The following is a 21,891-nucleotide window of genomic DNA, read 5'->3' on the forward strand; positions in this document are numbered from 1 at the left end:
GCCACTTTCTTCTGCTGCAATTTGACCTTGAAGGGACAAGCAGGCAGGAATGTTAATCTTTCCTAATGATCCTTCCGCTGTCAAACTTAACAAATCTTGTCTTCAAGCTTCTCACGTATTAATATTATTTCAATAAATTCCAAAAGATGTGTGTGGTTTGTGTGTTGAGGGGCATAGGAGGGGGTGTGCATGTCCATGCGTGTCCATGTATTTGTACATATTATCGGGTGGGGGCTAGGGGGCAGCTGCCCCTCTTGTGTTCATCACCCTGATATTTAAGAATTTTAAGCCCTTTTTGTCAGTGGCGTAACTAGGGGGCAGGGGGAGCACCACCCTTGGGAGGGGCACCAAATTGACCAATTCAACATCGATTCTGCACCCCTCCAAGCGAAGAAAGTCAAAATTTTAAGACCGATATTCAACTTCTAGTAACCAAAATTAATTAGTGGTAGGTCTTATTTGTCCAAAATTGCAATGTTTCAAGAATTGGGCGGGGTAGGGGCGCCAATTTTGTTTCTTGCCCCGGGCGCTACAAACCCCAGTTACGCCACTGCTTTTTGTGTCTAAATTTAGCCCCAAATCCCCTCTTGAAAGTTCCTTGACCCCCTTTCTCCATTTGACCCCCTCTAAAAAGTCCTGACTATGCCACTGATTCTCAAATGAGGGTTTGAAGAGGAAGACCCGCCAAAGCTGTTCTAGTGGGGTGAACCAAACCTGCCTGGTTATCAAATTACTCAGTCGATTGATGATTGATGTTTTAATGTTACTGCATCAACTAGCACCTGTAAAATTCAGAGATAACCTTGTCACTGATAAATTTGACAACCAGGCAGATTTGGTTCACCCCAGAAGAACCGCTCTGGTGGGGCTTCCTCTTTAATCCAGGAATATGCTTGGTAAAAAATTATATAGTATTTTATTGATAACAAAATAATGTCTAGAAGACAAATTTATAAGGCTTGAATCTGTGCCCACTATTTCCATTCTTTTCATCCATATCAGGAAATGCATCTTGAATGTCATCCAAAATGACTGTCTACACTTAACATAATTTTACAATCAAGTTTAGAGATATAAAGTGGTCATTATTTATAAATGTGCCCAATTATTTATTCAGGAACTTGAACGTGGTTACTGAGTTGTGAAATCGCACTCTGTTATTATGCACACATGTTCAATACAAAGCATCAAAAGGCATATGTGACCATCCAGCACAACTGAGCCCTGAAGTCGCCAATCATCATTTTTGAGATATTCAACCAAAATATTTTGCTTGAAATTAGCTTTTAAATGATGTATATCATTTCTATAGTACTTGACATGTAAGTAGTGAAAAATCAATAAAACAGTCAATAAATCCTTTGTTTCCTATTGTATATTGTTAACTTCAATGGAGCATATCTCAATAGTGGCACTGGCGACATCCGGGCTCAGTTGTGGTGGATAGTCACATGTGTTACCTAACATATCAATTTCTAAGTGCTTTTTTTTTTAAAGTCATAGTTCATTGGGGGGATGGGTTTGGAAAAAAAACCAACCGTATGACAAAACAGGCAAAAATAGTAACTTTTTGCACAAGATTTGCAATTTAAAGAGAATTGACCATTGCTCATTCTAGTGACTCTAGTATATGGACAATATAGGTGTGCTTTTTCATTTAAGGGGGTACTACACCCCTGGCCAATTTTGTGCATATTTTTGCATTTTTCTAAAAAATTGTAGCGCATTGGTAACAAGTAAGATATGTATATTATAGGGGCAAAGACTACAACTACTGCACTGAAATTTCAGCAACTCAAGGCAAGTAGTTATTGATTTATTGATCAAATATTGGTTTTCCCTCATTTTTGACTGTAATTCCACAACTGTTATCTGTGCTGAAATAAAAATTTCCAGTACAGTAGTTGTAGTCCTTGCCCCTATAATATACATATCTTACTTGTCACCAATGTGCTATAATTTTTGAGAAAAATGCAAAAATATGCACAAATTGGGCAGGTGTAGTACCCCTTAATGACATAAAATTTGAAAAATATTGTAAGGAACACTTGAGGTTTTGACCTTTAAAACCTACATTTTGGTCAAAATATGTGCTTAGATAGGTAGTTTTCAACAGATTTTCCACATTCGCCTTGCTATAACATTGAATTATAGTGACTAAAAGTGTTTTTAGGGGAAAGTGTTAGCTTTCGTTTGATATTAAAAAAAAAATTCTGATTGGATGAAGGGAACACTTGAGGTTTTGACAAAAACCAATCAAAGAGGCCCATTTTTTAGCTAGAAGCTTCACAGGTCCTACATTGCTATGGACTCAACCATGTAGTGTAATCAATGACTGAAACATTTGCTGCTTGTTGCTCTCTGCTTGGAAGCTCTTGGGACGAAAATGTGTGCTCAGGTGTATCGAGGTGTAAACTGTGCGCATGATGGTTTATAAGAGAATCGTTTTTGTATAGAAACCTTTCCATATGAGAGGCATAATGATTGTTGTACAAGCAAATTTAATGTCAAGTTATTACATGTTTATAAATCATGATTTTGGCCAGGTAAAATATAGTGGTTGTCCAGAGGACATGTACATGTACATATCCCAATATGGTTGTCCCCAGTGATTTTTGGACAAGAGCTTATTTCGAACACTGGTTAGAATATTTGCAGGAAGTTATCAAAAAATGTTTTTGAATGTTAAGAAAATGTTTTATACCCTTTTATATACCGCACCCTTTATATAACCTGACATTTTAACGTTTTCTGGCAACCTTTTCTAAACTTTGGCGAATCATGTTGAAAACATTTTGTATTTTCTGGGTAGGCAGGGGGCCTGTTGAGTCAAGTCATCAAAAACCAGGGGGAGCACTGAGCATTGATTTATGGACAAGAGTCATTTTTTGGGTAATTTTTCACTTTGATTGGGGCCACATTTTCCTGGGTTATGCACCATGACCCCTATGAAATGTCACTTTAGCTCTGATCCCCATATGTGCAAAGGTCCCTAACCTCCCTCACTGCATGAAGATTAACTTCCCATCTTCCTTCCATGTGCCACCTCCACTAACTTCCACCACAGGATCTGTGCTTCCACATTATGCTACAATACTATAGACCTACACAATGTTTGACAATTTCATAAGCATTGGCATTTGAAAGCTTTAATCACAATAGGTACTGACATGTGAATTTTGTATATCCTGTCATACCAACTATAGTCTAGGGCAGGGCTCCAGCAAATAGCGGCCTTGCATCACATGTGTGCGCCGTGGCTTCTCAGTGGCCTTGCAGCGCCGTTTAGATTTTAAAAAAACAAAAAAAAACAATGCGATTCCCATGTTATCCTTGTAAAGACAGGCTAAAATAGTACAAAATGTTGCACCAAATGGCGTCATTTGCACCTCAAATTAAAAAAAATAGATAGCTTCAGAGGGGGGCTCTGACTTCCCCGGCGACTTCGCAGCCATTGAGTGGCGCTTTGCAGGTTTTTTTTTTTATTTCATGGCGCTTTGCAGGGTTTTTTTATTTCATGTGGCGCTTCAACAAATATATTTGAGGAAGCCTGGTCTAGGGTACTATGCTTCAGCACAATTCTATTTAGAAATGATTAAGGTGATGTTGCCTGTTTCAACCCACAGTGGGAAAAATGCCTATAGACGAATCCAACGAGCCAAGTCATGGTCAGGATTTGGTCTGCCATTTTCGGGTCCCCGCTAGCACCAACCTGGTGTTTTGAGCGCCCAATTGTGCAAATAAAAGCCGCCTAACACCTAGAAAAGATGCAAGGACGAGGAGGGTTAATAGAATAATATATACAATAGAGATAATTCTGCAGGTAATCCCGTCGCATCTATTCATACATAGTCCTTTTGTTCGCAAGTACATCCATTTGTAGCGTTTGATATGGTGTATGAGACCGCCATGCATGGTTGATCAATTTGCACGCTGGAATTGGAAATATTTCCAATGTTTCTATAGATAATTTGTTTGAAAGTATTAAAGACCCCCCCCCCCATTATTGTTTTTGTAAATATAGGCCTATACGTTTATGATTGTTAGCATTTTTTCAGAAAGGTGATGATTATTGATCATTTTTATATAGTTTTTTTTCTGTATTTTCGGTGGTTTCCTGAAGCCTGATAATCAAGATATTCAAGATAAACCAATGGATTCGTCTATAGTTGAATAGTAAGTTTGTCTCCCAAACTTGCATCGCATGCGTAAGTATGTGAAAGCCATCCCAGCACATAGCTTAGCCCTATCCTTTTTCAAGGTTTTTTTCTCTCCTTTGGTTTAAAAAAAAGCGGTCAGAAAAAGTGGGCAAAAACGTTCACACATGCAAATCTTTTTTTAGGCCTCACTACAATCAAGTGCAAATTTGCTTGGACAGTTGTAACACAGTACAATGCTCCTCCCATCTCTCCATATTCAATGCTGCTTATACCAAATGCCTCAATTTTGACCTGTTTGGTTGGTGGGGGCAACTTGGCAAGAAGGGATTCAAAATAAGTTGGAATCATACAATTAATTCTAGCGGTTGAAAGAAGGTCCATGCACACTCAGGCCAAAAGCCAGTGAAAATTACCACAGGCCTGCTGATTCACTATACATGTATCCTGCAGGCCAGCAGTGCCTGTGTAATTATGCATCCAAACTGAGCAAGATGGACTCAGTGACAGATTTCAACATCATCAATTACAATCATGCGCATATTTTGGGGTTGGCTTTGGGGGCGTCAGCCCCCTGGGGTCAAAGCAGGGGGCGGCGGAAGAAGAAGGGGCGGCAAAACAAATTATCAAAGAAAAAAGGGTTAAAAAATTGAAAAAGTATAAACATTTTTGAAAAAATGGTACTATACATCAAAATGTGTTGCTTATAGGGCGCTACCCAGCAAACACAAAAACGTTTTAAAAACATTTTTAATAAGTTATATTTTGGCTTTTGGTTTACATAAAAACGTTTTAATAACATTAAAATGTCGGGTTATATAAAGGTCATGAAAACGTTTTAAAACGTTTTGTATGAAAACACACTACAACAATATTTTAAATGTTTTCAAAAATGTTATTGTAAACTATTTTTGCAAACATTTTTGCCAAATATTGTGTCAACACTTAAATAACATTATGTTAAAATATTTGAACCCACCTATGCGAAAAAGGCATGGTTGAACTATGGTTAACCATGGTCAACCATGGTTCAACCATGGGTTTTGACCATGGTCAAACCATGGTCAACCATGCTTTGAAAAATGGCACCACGGCCAGAGACCATGGTCAACCATGGTTAAAACTTAGCATGTTTGACGATGGTTGAACCATTGTCAACCATAGTTCAACAACCAGGGTTTTGACCATGGTCAACCATGTTTTTGACCATGGTCAACCATGTTTTTGGTCAACCATGTTTTTGACCATGGTCAACCATGTTTTTGACCATGGTCAACCATGGTCAACCATGTTTTTGAAAAATGGCACCACGGCCAGAGACCATGGTCAACCATGGTCTATCTAAAGTGACCATGGTCAACCATGGTCAACAATTTGCATGTTTGACCATGGTTAACCATGGTCAACCATGGTTCAACAACCGTGGTCAACCATGGTCAACCATGTTTTTGACCATGGTCAACCATGTTTTTTGAAAAATGGCACCACGGCCAGTGACCATGGTCAACCATGGTCAAAACTTTGCATGTTTGACCATGGTCTACCATGGTTGGCAGTGGTGCCATTTTTCAAAAACACGGTCAACCATAGTCAATATGATCATGTTTAACCATGGTTGACCATGGTCAAATTGTCCATATTTGACCATGGTCAAGCATGGTTAACTTTGACCATGGTCAACCATGGTCAAAACTGTTCATGTTTAACCATGGTTGGCAGTGGTGCCATTTTTCAAAAACATGGTCAACCATGGTCAAATTGTCCATGGTCAACCATGGATGACAATGGTGCCAACAACTCCTCCTATACCTTTGTACAGGAGCCAACCGTTGTTAATCCGTGATGAATCCACACTTTTACTCAGTGTATAGCGTATACTGCTGAACGTGAGCGAGACTACACGCGTTACGCGAGAGCGCGTAAAATTCGTCATGCCTGGAACCTTTGTGCGTATGCAAGCTTAGAAGTTGAATTCAGTGTCTTTTAGGTAGCGGCTAAACTTTGCCGTTTTATTCTATAGCGTTATTGCTGATATTAACAGAGAAATCATCGAAGTTTTTGTAAGGCTTAGTGACAATGATTGGCTGACATTCCTCGTAAAATAATCGTGAATTATACGATCTTTAGCTTCTTATCGTTGTTGAAAGGGATTCAATCATGTTTCACCGTTGTTCATCACCGTTTAACAACTCGCGTCCGGCGCGTCTGCGTGGTTTACTTGATTTCAAAACCATAAAACACTAGTAACATTTATTTTGGGGTTAATTACATCATCAGGTGGGGCTTTGACCATGTTAACTGTAAACCGGCCTGCTTCACTAGTTATACTACACATACACAATCATATCATGATTAGCATAGAATAATAATATTAATATGTATCATTGACAGAGCCATCAATTTGTGGCATGAGATGTTCTAGAGTCATTATTATCCATGTTATCATGTCTTGATCTCTATCTGGTGTTTCCATGAAGAGTCAGCTGTAGCTTGTCGAACAGATAATGCATGCATGCAGCTCGCGTTTTAGTGCACAATACTCAAAAGTCATGTCATGACAGAAATACCACAGCTAGCTTTAACTTGCTTGAAGTCTACAGTTTTTACTCACTGCTTAAGCTTAACAGTTGTTTGGGATGTTTCCATACCAACTTCACCTCCAGTGGGTTCCTCAATAACTGATAAGTCTTTCAATTGAAACTCTTGCATTTATTCTGCAAATGTTAGATGTAAGAACGGAAACAATCTCAGCACATGTGTGCCATCCGTTTTGCTCATGCAGGCTGCCATTTTGATCTCCTACTGTATCCAGCCTGTAGGCAATTAAGCCTGTCTCCCATGGTCAGGTGAGGTGATGACCATGGCTGACCATGCTCAGCCATGCTAAAGCATGGTTGACCATGGTATACTAGAAGTAACCATTGTCAACCATGGTCAGGTGAGGTGATGACCATGGCTGACCATGCTCACACATGCTAAAGCATGGTTGACCATGGTATACTTGAAGTGACCATGGTCAGGTGAGGTGATGACCATGGCTGACCATGCTCACCCATGCTAAAGCATGATTGACCATGGTATACTTGAAGTGACCATGGTCAACCATGGTCAAGTGAGGTGATGAACATGGCTGACCATGCTCACCCATGATAAAGCATGGTTGACCATGGTATACTTAAAAGTGACCATGGTCAACCATGGTCAAGTAAGGTGAAGACCATGGCTGACCATGCTCGGCCATGCTAAAGCATGGTCGACCATGGTATACCATGGTGACCATGGCAACCATGGTTGACCATGGTCAAGCCACCATGGCTGATCATCGCTGACCATAGTTAACCATGGTCAACCATGTTTTGACCATGGTTGACCATGGTTGACCATGCTAGCACGGTTGACATTTCGCCTAGGCAGCAAACACAGAAATGTTCTTAAAATGTTTTTTTCAAAACCTTTTAATAACATTTAAATGTCGGGTTATATAAAGGTCATGAAAACGTTTTTAAAACGTTGTTGAAAATATTTTGGGCAAACGTTTTTTTACGCAAAACATTTTTTCAACCCCAAAATAACATTCTGTTTAGAATGTTTTGTATCAAGTTTTCAAGAATGTTTTTGGAATGTTATTAAAACGTTTTTATACCCTTTATATAACCCGACATTTAAACGTTTTCTGTAAAACATTTTTGTTTGCTGAGCAGTAGATTATCAAAAATGTTTTTAAGGTTATGAAAACGTTTTATACTCTTCTATACCCTTTATATAACCCGACATTTAAACGTGTTCTGACAACCTTTTATAACCTTTTGCGAATGATGTCGAAAACGTTTTGTGTTTGCTGGGATGTTACTTGCAAGTCTGAAACTCTGAAGTCTTACAAAGTGTCACAAAATGTGGACCAGTTTAACATTAACATTATTTAGATATGACTGGATTTCCTTAAAAGTGAATGATGTAGACATTTCATGTTAAAAGTGAATACACAGCATATTTAGGGTGATTTACAGGTGCTGAATTCATAAAGGGTGTTTATCACGCTCAATTTGGGGTCTTGACCCTAAAATGAAATTCAAAATGGCCGCTGATTCTAATACAATGGTAAAAAAATCAATCAACATACTTTGATTTCACTCAAAATCATATCAAACTATTTCTCTGGTCCTTAGAATAATTGCAAAAATATAGAAAGTTAACTCACATTTGACCTATAGTTTAAGATTTATGGGGTCAAAGGTCAATCTTCACATTGTACAGGGGTCAAAAGTTCAAATTTCATGAAACAAATTGTTCAGAGATTCATAAAAAGAATAGTTTGCACAAGCTATGATGTATGGTTAGTGCATGCAAGTCTAAAACCCTGAAGTCTTACAAAGTGTCACAAAATGTGGACCAGTATAACATTAACATTTGAGTTCCTGCCCATGAAAGGAACATCAGATTTCAAGCACAAACTCTTGAGCTTATTTTGAGCACTGTGACAGTTTTATTTAATGCATCAAATAATGAACACCTTGTCCCAAGTAATTTCGATTTTGTACTTGATTGCTGGTCTAGGCCTGGGGGGATGGTCCATACAATCATCTCCCCCAATGTTGATGCCTATAGTTCTGACCAAATTAACCTCATATTTGGCCATTTTAACCCCAAAAGTGCCCATTTTTTAGCGCTTCACATGATTATATTCCACTTTTGAACCATATTTCATCATTTTAGCTTCAATATGGCAAAATTATTCACGCACATTTGTACCATAAACTTATTTGGTCGCCGAAAGGTGCTAGATTCACTATACTTCAAGAATTCCCCACCCCATCCCCCCATGTCAAAAAGAAATTTACGCCACTGATATGTATATTTAAAAAAAAAAAATTATTTAGCGCTTTATGCCGTAAACAGCCTCAAAGCGCTTTACATTTATTCCGCCGTCATTAGAATATGTCGGAACCATGTTTGCAGCCTACAAGTGGCGCAGGGTCCATCAGTACAATGACTGTGACTACCCCTAACAGCTTCCCATTGCACCTGGGTGGGGTGAGGCAAGCGAGGCAAAGCGCCTTGCCCAAGGGCGCAACACGGTGATGGGACAGGGAATCGAACCCACGCACATCGAACAAGCTCTCAGATTATGAGTCCAAGGCCGTAACCACTGATTCACACCATTGATTGTCAGTGTGTCGTCATCACCTTAATACAGTTCCGATTCGAGACATTTTCTTTTCTGTAAAAAGGAAATCTGACAAATTTGTGTCCTCCATGCACTGAATAGAATGTGTATTTATAACATATGAGTCTACCTTGAGGCCTTGCTGATTGAGGGGGTGGGGAAGCTTTGCTACTGCATTTTGTAGAAAAATATTTCAAGACTAATAAATGTTCATGTTTTTGTGTTATTTTAAGGATTTTAATCATTTGATACCATGTACCAGTGAACATTTTCAAAAATCCTGATATGCCTGAAAAATCATGACAATGTAGGGCCTTCTTCTTCTTGTATACAGTGGTGGTACTATAGGGGTAGGGGCAAGGGTGGCTTTTGGCCCCCAATATTTTTCTTGCCACCCCAGTTTTCCCCCACTTGAGGCAACCCCCTCCCCCCAAATTATGTAAGTTTCCACTTTTTGTGGCAATTTTGTGCAAAATTTGTAAATTTTGCCCACCCCCAAATTCACTTTGCCCCCCCAGGGCCCCCCCCAAAAAAACCATTCCTGGTGCCGCCACTGTTTGTATATTTTTATATCATGAAACTGAACCAATTTCTTAAAATCAAGTATTTCTTGGAAAATGGCACCTCTGGTCTGGCTACACCAGTAACTTACTGCATTCCCATCCCAAAAGCCTCTATATCTAAATATCTGTGGACACATTTGAAGGCACTTGAAATGACACTCATGTTCAAGGTTACTCAAATTATGTATAATTATTTTCAAATGTAAAAACTTTAGAAAGGTACATAGCCTGATATAGGGGAAAGAAGCTGGGGCATGCCCACAGGAAAGACATCCCTCCCTAAAGCAGCTCCAATGCATTAAACATAGAAAGATTCACCATTGAACTTGGAGAAATCCAATCAATATACAACAGACAACCTGTTTTTAACAGTCCTAACTGTAAAATATCCCATACATTTCAGTCTTCAGGCATGAAAATATCATATCGCAGAAAATGTGCCATGTTATTAATCATAGCAAAAAATAGGAAAAGGGAAACAACATTTCAATGTAGTCTCTCAACACCTCAGTATTTTGAACTATTTGATTTCAGTATAACACTTCTGCCAAAGAAAATACTAGAAATAATACATAGGGGATATGTGTATTAGCTAGGGTTGATGCTATGCTATTTTTTTGGTGGGGGGGGGGGAGCTTCTTGGATATTGTTGTTGTGCAGTGGTGGTGCCAGAAATTTCTATTTTCGGGGGGCATTGGGGTAGGTTAATTTCAGGGTGGGAAAATCAACAAATTTTTGGTAAAATTGCCACAAAAAGTTGAAACTTTCGTAAATTTGGATATTTAAGGTTGACAAGGCCTTAAAAGTGTGTGTGTGCTGGGCAAACTGGGGGAAAGAAAAAAATTCTGCCCCTCCCCCAACAGGAATAATAGCCTAATTGTATTCATTATCAGGAAAACTTTGAAAGAAGGAATTTCTTCAAGTTATACAGCATACTTTTTTAGGACTTACAGCATGTACCGGTATAATAAAAGGTTTGATTAGGATATCCTATAGGCCTACAGGAGTCCCTGTTTTTACTACCAGTCTCATTTTAAAGGTGCATTCAGAGTTTTGTTTTATGGTAACCCTACACAAAAGCATTTTGGCATGCAACAGTCATCTTTTGATATATAAAATGACAGGTGAACAAGATCCCATTAGTAATTACAGGTGTCAAACTACACAGTCTGGGAGTCCATTGCAAGCATGGACTGCAATATGGATGAAAGTTCCGCCAGAGTTGAGAAGGTTCTTGAGACATGTGAGACTGGCTTAGTACAGTGAGTGTATGACCGGACCTTCCAAGATGGGGGTAACGCTTTCACCTTGCATTGGATTCTGATAACAGCATTTTACAAGAATCCAGGCCTGTAACCAAGATTTATTGGGTGGGGGGCCTGATTTTGAAAAAGCGGACTGGGCAGATTTGGAAAAAATGGGCCTTTTTTTCAAAATTTGGACCATTTAAAAAAAAAAGGGCATAAGAAACGAGCCTACAAGATTAGATTCTTCACCATTTATTTATTGTGTAGGCTCAAAAATCTAGGAGAATCTTTTTCGATTCACACTTTGTTCAGGAGTATCTCCACGAGAATGGATTCTCACTAAATTTCTGAACCTGCGAGACTCCTTGCTCTTTGCTAGCCTCACAATTGAACTTTTTTCTTGGGTTTGCAGGCTTAATGAAAACTGCTACGGTATTTTATTTAGCATCAGAATGAGTGTGTAACAAAACATTGTCCACACAATTCTCGCTTTTCACAATAAGGGCGCCGCCAGCGGTTTGCGATGTAATCGTGATGTATCATGGGAAAAGGTCGACATCCAAGTCTGCACAATACGAATATTACCATGCTATTACATAGGAACATGTGACAATATTTTTAGTTTGTCAATATAACGGTATTACACGCAAATCGATAGAGAAAAATTAATTGTGCACATTTCAAATCACATTATTAAGTATTATTGAGTATCGATTCGCGTGTAACACCTTTATTTTGACAAACTAAAAAATATTGTCACATGTTCCTATGTAATAGCATGGTAATATTCAGATTTGCGCGGACTTGGATGTCGACCTTTTCCCATGATACATCACGATTACATCGCAAACCATGGCGGCGCCTTTATTGTGAATAGCGAGAATTAATAATCCAAACAAGTGGCATAGCCAAGGGGGGGGGGGGGGGGAAGGGGAGCTTAGGCCTTTAAAGGTCTAGAAAACAAAGAAATGGAAATACTTACAAAAGTTTTGAGGAAATTGTTTTCATCGTTCCCATGAATTGATACCAAGTAGCCGCCATTGCTCATACAGTAAGTATTAGCCTCTTCCCAGCTCTTTCGACTATCAGGAGTGGTGATTGCACTGAAGTAGTAGCAATTATTATTGAACCGGTACCAGTCATTTGTGTTTGAACATGTTGGCCCTAAAGTAAAACAAAATAATAAGAAATTAATTAGACTCCTTCCAGCTCTTATGACTATTAGGAGTAGTACACTCTTAATTAATTTATATATAGCAAGCGATTACCAGTCCTCAGTGTTTGAACATGTCGCCCCTAAATTAAAGACAAAATAATAAGAAAATTATTAGCCACACTGTGATATTCCAGCTCTTACGGGTGCCCAGGGGTGGACATGATGGGAATTTATTGAAGAAAAAATGCGCCCACTAATAAATAATAATAAAATAAATTTCAGATTTATATAGCGCCTTTTTCCAGATCTGTAATTTCGCTGCCATGGTGAATCATCACAATCAGATCGGCTCACCTAGGTTGCGGCCGAACCTGGCGCAAGCCTATTCACACTTAGATTGTAACATCCACCAATTTATCTGTCCGAATTCCATTGGGTGAAGGACGTTTTTGATAACCAAACAACTAATCACCAATTTTTTAAAAGCAGGAGGTATAATCAGAGACCCCCGAGAAAACCTGTGAGAGCGAGCATGAAATCGGAATAAACCAAGTGGACATACAGTCCTTGGGCATTGCTGGGGCTTGAACCCGGGACCTCAGTGGTGCAAGGGGAGGGAAACGCTGCACCAACTCGCTCTCCATAGGTGAGATGAAATAAAATATTTCACCTCCCTGATGAGTAACAAAAGAAATAATACATTAAGATTTAAAAAAAAAAAAAAATTCTGCCTGAGGCAAACTCCCATTCACTTATGAGGTCCTTGCACTGACGGATGAACTGAAGCCTAACTTTTGACCAAATGGTCTGCACACCTGTAAAAAGGAAATGTATTAAAAATGCAGTAGAAAGGTCACTGACCTGTGATCAATTATAACGAAAGCAACGATTCAATAATTCCATTACATAACCTTAAAGTCTATAATTGAATTGGTTACATGTGACATGTCCCTATAGAGGTCATTACAGTTCAGCAATGACACTTAAGTCCAAGTTAATGGATTACACACATCTGTGTCACTTCCTATGGCAAGACCTGCATGAGCTTGATTGGATCATCTTCCTAGAATGTGAAGAACAGTATTGTAATATGTATTGTTACACACTAGAGCAGAATCTGGTGATCACACCAGCCAGTTGGCCGTATACCGCAGTGTGTTGGTATCCCGGTTGGTATCCATGTGGTGTCCCGTTTGGGAGTTCATGCATACACAGATATATGCGGCGAAGTTACGTAATTAATCGGAATAATTACCACAGCAATAGGTGAAAACTATTTTGAACATATCGCGCTCCCAGGGATCGCGCTGCTCTACAAGCAGATTACACTCATTACCTGTGTATGTCTGCAATCATAGATTGAATACAATAATGGTCTTTTCAAAGATACTTACAGGTGCAAGTGATCAGCCTGATATGGTTCAATGCAGAGGTACCACGTGAACGTATCAGTGCAGCGTGGTATATTCAGAAATTGTTTTCATCTAATTGCTGTGGTAGTTAATCCGATTATTACGTAACTTTCGCCAGCTTATTGAACACATCTATGATGCATAAAATGCATAGTACCAGGATGGTATCATGATTAGAAATCCATGCATTGATTGCAATTGGAAATATCAAAATGTCCTGTGCAAAATTGTGGTGACACTGCTTGAGGGCCAAAAATTCCTTTAAAAAAGGAATGTGGCACCCAATAGGAGCTTTGATGTGTCAATTATGTGACCGTCTGGATACAATTTTCTTCTTTAAAACAATTGAAACATTAGCATATTAATCAAAGAAAGATTATGAAAAGTACATCTATTGCAGTGGGAGAGGTGAAAAATAGTACTGCATGGGATGTATAATTGGATTGGTTTCAAGTACAAAGGAATAAAGCTCAGGTTACCATTACGGTTACTATTGTTAGGTCAGTCCAGAAAGTAACCTATGCCTGAGGCAAGTTGGTATCAAATGTTGACAGTTGGTGACAGGTGTCATGCTAGGCAATCAGTTACATCAGATGATCGTGTTCAGTCCAGCTTTCCAGAAAGTGACCTATGCCTGAGGCAAGTGGGTATCAAATGTTGACAGTTGGTAACAGGTGTCATGCTAGGCAATCAGTTACATCAGATGATCGTGTTTAGTCCAGCTTTCCAGAAAGTGACCTATGCCTGAGGCAAGTGGGTATCAAATGTTGAAGGTTGACCATAGAGTTGTTGAATTGTTATAACTGCTTTTTCTTCAGCAAAAACTTTGCTAAAATATGACTGATTTGTTTGAGGAATTCATAGCCCAATGTTGACATTGTACCGTTACTTTTTTTCTCACAAAATGTAGCTTTTTTTTTATCCAGCACTACAATTTGTATGGACCATGCTGTGAATTTCTGCTTAAATATGCCTAAACCAACTTTGTTTTGGTGCTTTGTTATACTTTTTGCAGTTTTGGTTGCTGGTGTATAGTTTTGACAATTTTATTGCTTTAACCACTTGCTACCCTCGTTTCCATGATTTACGAAACTTGTGCTTCCCTCTCATAGGTGTCATGATCTCCTGCATATCTATATTGGTCACTGATGATTTAATCACCTTCATGTGATCCTTTCATACCTATTTTAAATTGAGTGGCAGTAATATTTACAACATTATTATGAAGCTTTCTGTACAGGGATATGTTATCATGTAATTGGCCATTTAATTAAAATGACTGACAGGAACAGCTGCTTACCCATTAGTAAATTAGACATGATTAGAGCATGGAATAAATACCTTACATCAAGTATGTTGTGATATCAAATCCAGGGATTATTCAATAAGGATGCAACAATTCAAGTTCAATGTGTCTTTGTTGCTTTTCTTGAAAACACAAATTTGACTCAAATCTAATTAGGCCCAAAAAAAAAAGGTTTGTCTCAAAGCTCACAAGCGGTTTGAAAACAAATGCGAAATGCGATTTTTTTTTCAATTCTGGACTTGGTTTTTTTATGTTATTTTGAGTAAACAAATCTGATTTTCAACGCATTTTTCAGGAAAAAAATAATAACTTTTTTTTAAATAAAAAAATTTGCGCATTTCTTTTTCTTCAACATGTTCAAATTGCACAGTTTTACAAACGCGCGTGCAAGCTTTGGGACAAACCTTTTTTTTTTGGCCTTATACATGAGCTATCAAATTAAATGCTCTGTGTTCTAGCCATACGCATCAACATAATAAAAATTCCTTTAAAAGGAATGGGGCGCCCGATGGGAGCTTTGATGTGACGTGCTGAAATCCAGGGGGGTCACTCTCACTTTGGAGGTGATGCATATGTAGGGCTGTTATGACCCGCTTTTTCACCATCTCTGTCACCCAAATGATCACAGTCTTTTGCAAAGTTATGTGAACATTTATTTGGCCTCTGCATGAAAAAAATAAAAAATAAAAAAATAAAATACTAAAAGTAGTTGCGAATACACTAGAATGCCCCCTTTAACCCCGGCCTTTAACATGTTTTAATAACATTGCTCAATTTCCACAGGGTTTTACCTCAAATTAGGACATCCTTCATCAGAGGAAGGTGTATGATACATGATACATTAATGTCAACCGCAATGTGGTTATCTAAATAATAATGTTACCTTTCATGTACAAATTGCTTATTCATAAATTCACACCTGTTGTCCTCAATAATTTCAAAATAAAGTGCAACATTTATGTATAGATATATTCTTGAGTTTTTTTAGCCTGGATTCAGGTTTTTTGTGAGTCCAAATTCCGCCTTTTTTATTTATTTTCAGCCCGTTTTGGGGTTGTGCATTTGCATGCTTTTCAGGTTTTTCTCACCAGTTTCAGGTTTTATGAGTGAAACTGAGTGGCACCTCTGCAATGCGATGGGTCAGTATTGAAAAATCAGGCTCAACTGAAGACCTCCTGTTTGTTCAATTTGAATATCACTCCACATTTTTATAGTTTGTCACCCAAAGACCCCACCCAACAGAAGTGGTCCATTGCAAGTTGATAGATCCAGTTTTTAGGGTATGTCACCATTAAGGGGTCAGTCACCCACCTTTGCACAGTACTTTTTGTTGGACATGAGAGCACATCAGGCATATTGAATTGCATTCTGAATACGAAGAATGTCCTTTTGATAACTGATTTTTTTTTAAATTCGTGATATAATACAAATTTTATGGCAAATTATTAAAAATTGATATTTTTCATATTTTAATAGCAGTCCTCCAAGGAAAATTTATAAATCTAATGATATTTACTGTAGAAGGAAAAGCTGAAATTTGAAAATTTAGGTCTTTTTGGGAAAAAATGTTGTTCAACAAAAACTTTCTACAAATAAATTCAGTGAAACCACAATTTTGACCCTCTATAGAGTGACATGAAAGTGAACACTAGGCCTACATGTCAACATCCTAATTTCTCTGACACTGATAAACATAAAACAGAGCAGTAAACTAAATGACACTAGATCAGGTCTTTCCGATCTTGCACACACATACCAAGTTATCAATTATAGAAATAAAGCAGGAAATCCATAAAATTGATAGATTTGATTACAATATCAGTGTGGCAAATTCTGATCACCTTTCTGATCCAGATTATTCCAGACTCATATAGACTGTAACACTAACAAGAACTGTCTTTAAAAAAGACAATGCCATGGATGAAGATCATGTTTCATAATTTTGCATTGACAAGTACTTGGAATGCTAGTAATTTTTTGTGTGGCACAACCAATCAGGTGGGAATTATAATTGGTAAACACCACCAATGACATACTATGAAATACTAAAGAATTTTCATGTTGAAAGCTGAATTGAAAATGTGTTCTAAATATGTCTACATTTTATTCAGACGTGTAACAAAGGGCTCAATGGAAATCACATCCACCGAGTTTCACGACAATCCAACAATCTATATTCAGACAACCTTAAGGGATGGGGTATGAACGTTTGGACAGTATTTATTGTGGGACATTGTAGCACATCAGACATATCGAATTGCATTATGAATACGAAGAATGTCCTTCTGATATCAAATCATTTTTATTTTTGAAATTCGCAATGTAATACACATTTTATGGCAAATGATTAAAATTGATATTTCTGATATGTTAAAACAGTACTCGAAGTAAACTTTATAAAACTGATGATATATACTTAAAGTGTATGTAGGTGGGATGAAAAGCCGACGATCAATTGAAAATTTTGACCTTTCGTATTGAAGATATGGATTTTTCTTCCCAAAACACAAAAAAAAAAAAATTAGGTCTTTTTGGGAAAAAATCCATATCTTCAATATGAAAGGTCAAAATTTTCAATTGATCGTCGGCTTTTCCTCCCAGCTACATACACTTTAAGAATGTATCATTAGATTTATAAAATTTAATTCGAGGACTGTTACATATAAAAAATGTGAAAAATGTCATTCTTCGTATTTAGAATGCAATTCGATATGTCTGATGTACTCTCACGTCCCACAAAAAATACTGTAGAAACGCTCAAAACGCTCTCATTCCCGATCCCTTAAGAAATAAGAATGTTTGCTGCTCAAATATGATCATATCAACACAGAATTGTGATCGACAATCTACGCTCAATTCACCTTAGATGACAACAGATTTTTTGTTGATGCTTATTTTGCTTATTAAAAACTAAACTACAGAAACTTGAGATGTGCACATTTTAATTATGCATATCTGTTAATTAAAATGTTTAAAAATTCTATAGTCATTATGATTAATTTGCAAAAGTTCATTAACTCAAAGTAAGATATATTGTTTTTAATAATTAGTATTGCACACATGTGTAATCTTTATATTAATTAAAGAACAAATCAAGGCGAAATAAAATCATTATTTACACCAAGCTGTATCTGAATGACATCAGTCCAGTGGGTGACGGCAATACAGCTGCAGTGAAAACCAAACCTGTTTGAAACAGCTAAATCATAACGTAAGTCTCAACTTAATGCTCTGCATTGTTTTGAAATATTTTCTTTAAATATCCAGAGCTGTCTTAAGAACCACTGAACTAATACTATGCTTGTTTGTACTCAATGCATTTTTCATGCTAATTACAAATATGGTCATGTACATTTACAATTCTGAAAAAACGAAACGTTATACAGAAACCATTAAATGTTGGGTTATATTAAGGGTAGGCTATTATAAAGGGTAAAAAACTGGGTTGGTTAGTCACATTGCAATGGTGTATGCAGTATGCACTGTAAACTGAATGATATACTTTGTAATTATTTATTAAGCATTTTAAATCCTGCATTCGTCAAACCTTTTTTTTTTCTTCAACAATATTCATATATTTGGCAACAATAGGCTTACTTAGGTTTTACATTCATTAACAATAGCTAGAAATTAGTTATTTAGAAAAAAATAGTTCAGCAATTTTCTGAAACCGATTGATGTTGCTATTTTTTATAACATGATTGACAATGCTATGACAATTTCCCATTTTGCACATAGTCAAGTGCTTCACAATTCATGATGTTGGTCCGTGTGGTCTTTGTTGTTCTGTTGGTGGTCACAGTTATTTCTGCAGGAAACATAAAGAGGAAAGTCACTGATGATATAGTATCTCCACAGAATGAGATGTGGATCAAGAATGTAAAAGGTGAGGAATGATGGCACTACCTCCCTGGAAGAGTTCATACCACTTCTGTCATCTCAAAAATTCCAGACAAAATCCCATAAATGTCCTGCTATATAATTACATAGATTTGGCTATAAGAAAAAATAACTCTACTACAAGGACAAGAAGATGGGGATGAGAGTGAGAGTGGTGCAGAGGATGCAGATGGTGATGATGAAGATGAAGATGAAGATGAAGATGAAGATGAAGATGAAGATGAAGATGAAGATGAAGATGAAGATGAAGATGAAGATGGAGATGGAGATGGAGATGGAGATGGAGATGGAGATGAAGATGATGTTGAAGATGAAGATGAAGATGATGTTGAAGATGAAGATGATGTTGAAGATGAAGACGATGTTGAAGATGAAGATGAAGATGATGATGATGTTGAAGATGAAGATGAAGAAAATGATGGTGACCCCAAATCCAAGCATTTTTTTTTATAATAGATCCAAATGTAATAAACTGTTGTTTGCATTAATTAGCTTTTTTGGTAAATTTGCCAAGTACTCAAAATGCTTGCCACTGTGCACAGTGGCATATGCCCCATTGATTTGAAAATTTAGAAAATCCCATTGGAAAATAGATGATAAATGGCCTGTGCCCCCCAGGTCTGGTTCCCCAATCATTTTTCTACCGTTTCTTTCCTTTGCCTTCTCATGATGTTGGTCCGTGCGGTGTTTGTTGTACTGTTGGTGGCCATGGTCATTTCGGCAGGAACCATGGACAAGAAAGCCACTGACATTATAGTTCCTCCCTGGTTGGAGAGGTTGGGGATCAAGAATGCAAAAGGTTAAGGTAATAATGAATAATGGCACTACCTCCCTGGAAGAGTTCATAGTGTTGCAGAATATGGTGAAACCATTGTTAGAGTTTGATGAAAAGTGTGAAATATGGCTCAGATATAGGTCGATCCTTCATGTAATTATTTCGTGTAAGCTAATCCTAACCCTAATCCTAACCCTAACCCTAATCATAACCCTAATCCTAACCCTATTAAACCCTAATCCTAATCCTAACTCTAAACTAACCCTAACCTTAACCCTAACCCTAATTTTGTGTACAATTACATGAATAACCCAGATGTAGTATTCAGTCTGGTGAACAATTCAAGGGGGAGGGCCAAAAATATTTTGTCCAATATGGCCGCCATAGAGGTCATCGAACTTTATACAGGGAAAAAATTCCAAGTTGTTCAAATTGAGTTATAAATCATGCCAACGTGTTCCCCTGGTCACAAGGATCCAGAAAAAGTATAGTTTGACCTATCTGTGATGTCCGGTTCTCAAGTTATAAGCAAAAAGGTCAAAGGTCATGGTTTGACCTCTACAGGGGTCAAATTTGAAAACTTGCTCCGATTGTTGTCAAAATGGTCTCAAATTTTTCCTCTCATCACAATAATTCATAATAAGAAGTTTGCTTCCCAAGGTTACACCCAAAATTGGTTAGTCAATAGGTCTATGTAACGTTTGATATGGAGCTTTATGGTCTTGACCTATTTGCCTGTGCAACCTTGGGAAGCAACCCTCCTACATATTACGTAAAGCTATCCTACTATGGAATAGTAAGCTGAGAGGAACAATTTGAGACCATTTTGATAACAATCAGAGCAATTTTTCAAATTTGATCACTCCTTTGACCTTTTTGCTTGTAACTTGAGAACTGTACCTCACAGATAGGTCAAACTATACTTTTTTCTGAATCCTTGTGACCAGAGAAACACTTTGGCATGGTTTATAACTCAATTTGAACAACTTTGATTTTTTTTCCTTGTATAAAGTTTGATGACCTCTACTCACCATCATGGATTGAATTTAATTTGGCCCTGGATCCAAATTTGTTAAGCATATCAAGAGCTACATCTGTGCCAATTTTGGGGCTTTTCACTAATAACTATTTTTTGCTATGATTCACCATTCTGCAGTTATTCTGTTTTCTTAAAAACCGCAGCTAAAATCCCATAAATGTTCTGCTATAATATTACATAGATTTGGCTATATTAAAAAAATAACTCTACTATACAAGAACAAGAAGATGGGGTGAGAGTGATGCAGAGGATGGTGATGATGAAGATGAAGATGGAGGTGGATGTGGAGATGGAGATGGAGATGGAGATGAAGATGAAGATGAAGATGATGATGAAGATGAAGAAGATGATGGTAACCCCAAATCGAAGCATGTTTTTTTTAATATATAATAGATCCAAATGTGATAAACTGTTGTTTGCATTAAAGGCCCATCTTCGAAGCATCATTAACAAAAATACAAGCAGAGAGTTAAATGACAAAATAAATCTGTTTTGCCCCTTTTTCAGGACCACATCATTGGATTTCTCGCTCCAGACGTTCCTTTCCATTTGTTGATGTTGAGTAGAAACGGACGCCTTCCCGGGCAACACATCTTTTCATCAATTACTAGCACTAATTTCGACTCTGCCATAGTACACTTTTGGGCTCTGTTTAGTGTTTACCATGTTTACAGTATTCAAGCGAAGCAAATTGTCTTGGAAGGGAAGTTTTAAGGAGATTTTCCTAATTTCAACAGTGCATAGTTTTATTATACTTTCTTAATGAGATATTAAAGTTTCACATCAACAATAAAGCTATCTGTCTGGCATTCCTTTAAGTTTTTGTTTTGTTGTTGTTGTTGGTTTGTTTGTTTTTCTTATTTTTGGAACACTGTGATCACTTAAACCTAAAGAAATTAAATAACGGTTTTGGTCAAAATGTTTTGAAAACATTCATATTTGTGTTTGTTGGGTTACATCTAGGAGGGGGTCAAGACTGATTAAATTTTGATGTTATCATTGATTGGTTTAACACATTAAAACACGAAACAGTGACACATAATTCTGAAGGTGATATCTGGGTATTTATATCAGTCAAGCAATTTCTAAATCCGTTGAGATGTAATAGTGCACCCCATTATAAAGTTTACTTTATAGCACAGTTTTTTGCACACAGCTACGATATTTTAATG

General features: G+C 37.4%; 1 protein-coding gene across 3 annotated transcripts in view; it reads right to left on the bottom strand.

Annotated features, from left to right (window-relative positions):
* Positions 1–21,891, bottom strand: part of LOC140142583 (macrophage mannose receptor 1-like) — a 139,924-nt gene that overhangs the window by 47,617 nt on the left and 70,416 nt on the right. For all 3 annotated transcript variants that reach the window (XM_072164579.1, XM_072164580.1, XM_072164578.1), the window contains exon 2: positions 12,114–12,295. In XM_072164579.1, coding sequence (XP_072020680.1) covers positions 12,114–12,295 — 182 coding nt within the window. The remainder of the gene's footprint in view (positions 1–12,113; positions 12,296–21,891) is intronic.

This window comes from Amphiura filiformis, chromosome 20 (assembly GCF_039555335.1).
Source record: "Amphiura filiformis chromosome 20, Afil_fr2py, whole genome shotgun sequence".
Classification (NCBI taxonomy): domain Eukaryota; kingdom Metazoa; phylum Echinodermata; class Ophiuroidea; order Amphilepidida; family Amphiuridae; genus Amphiura; species Amphiura filiformis.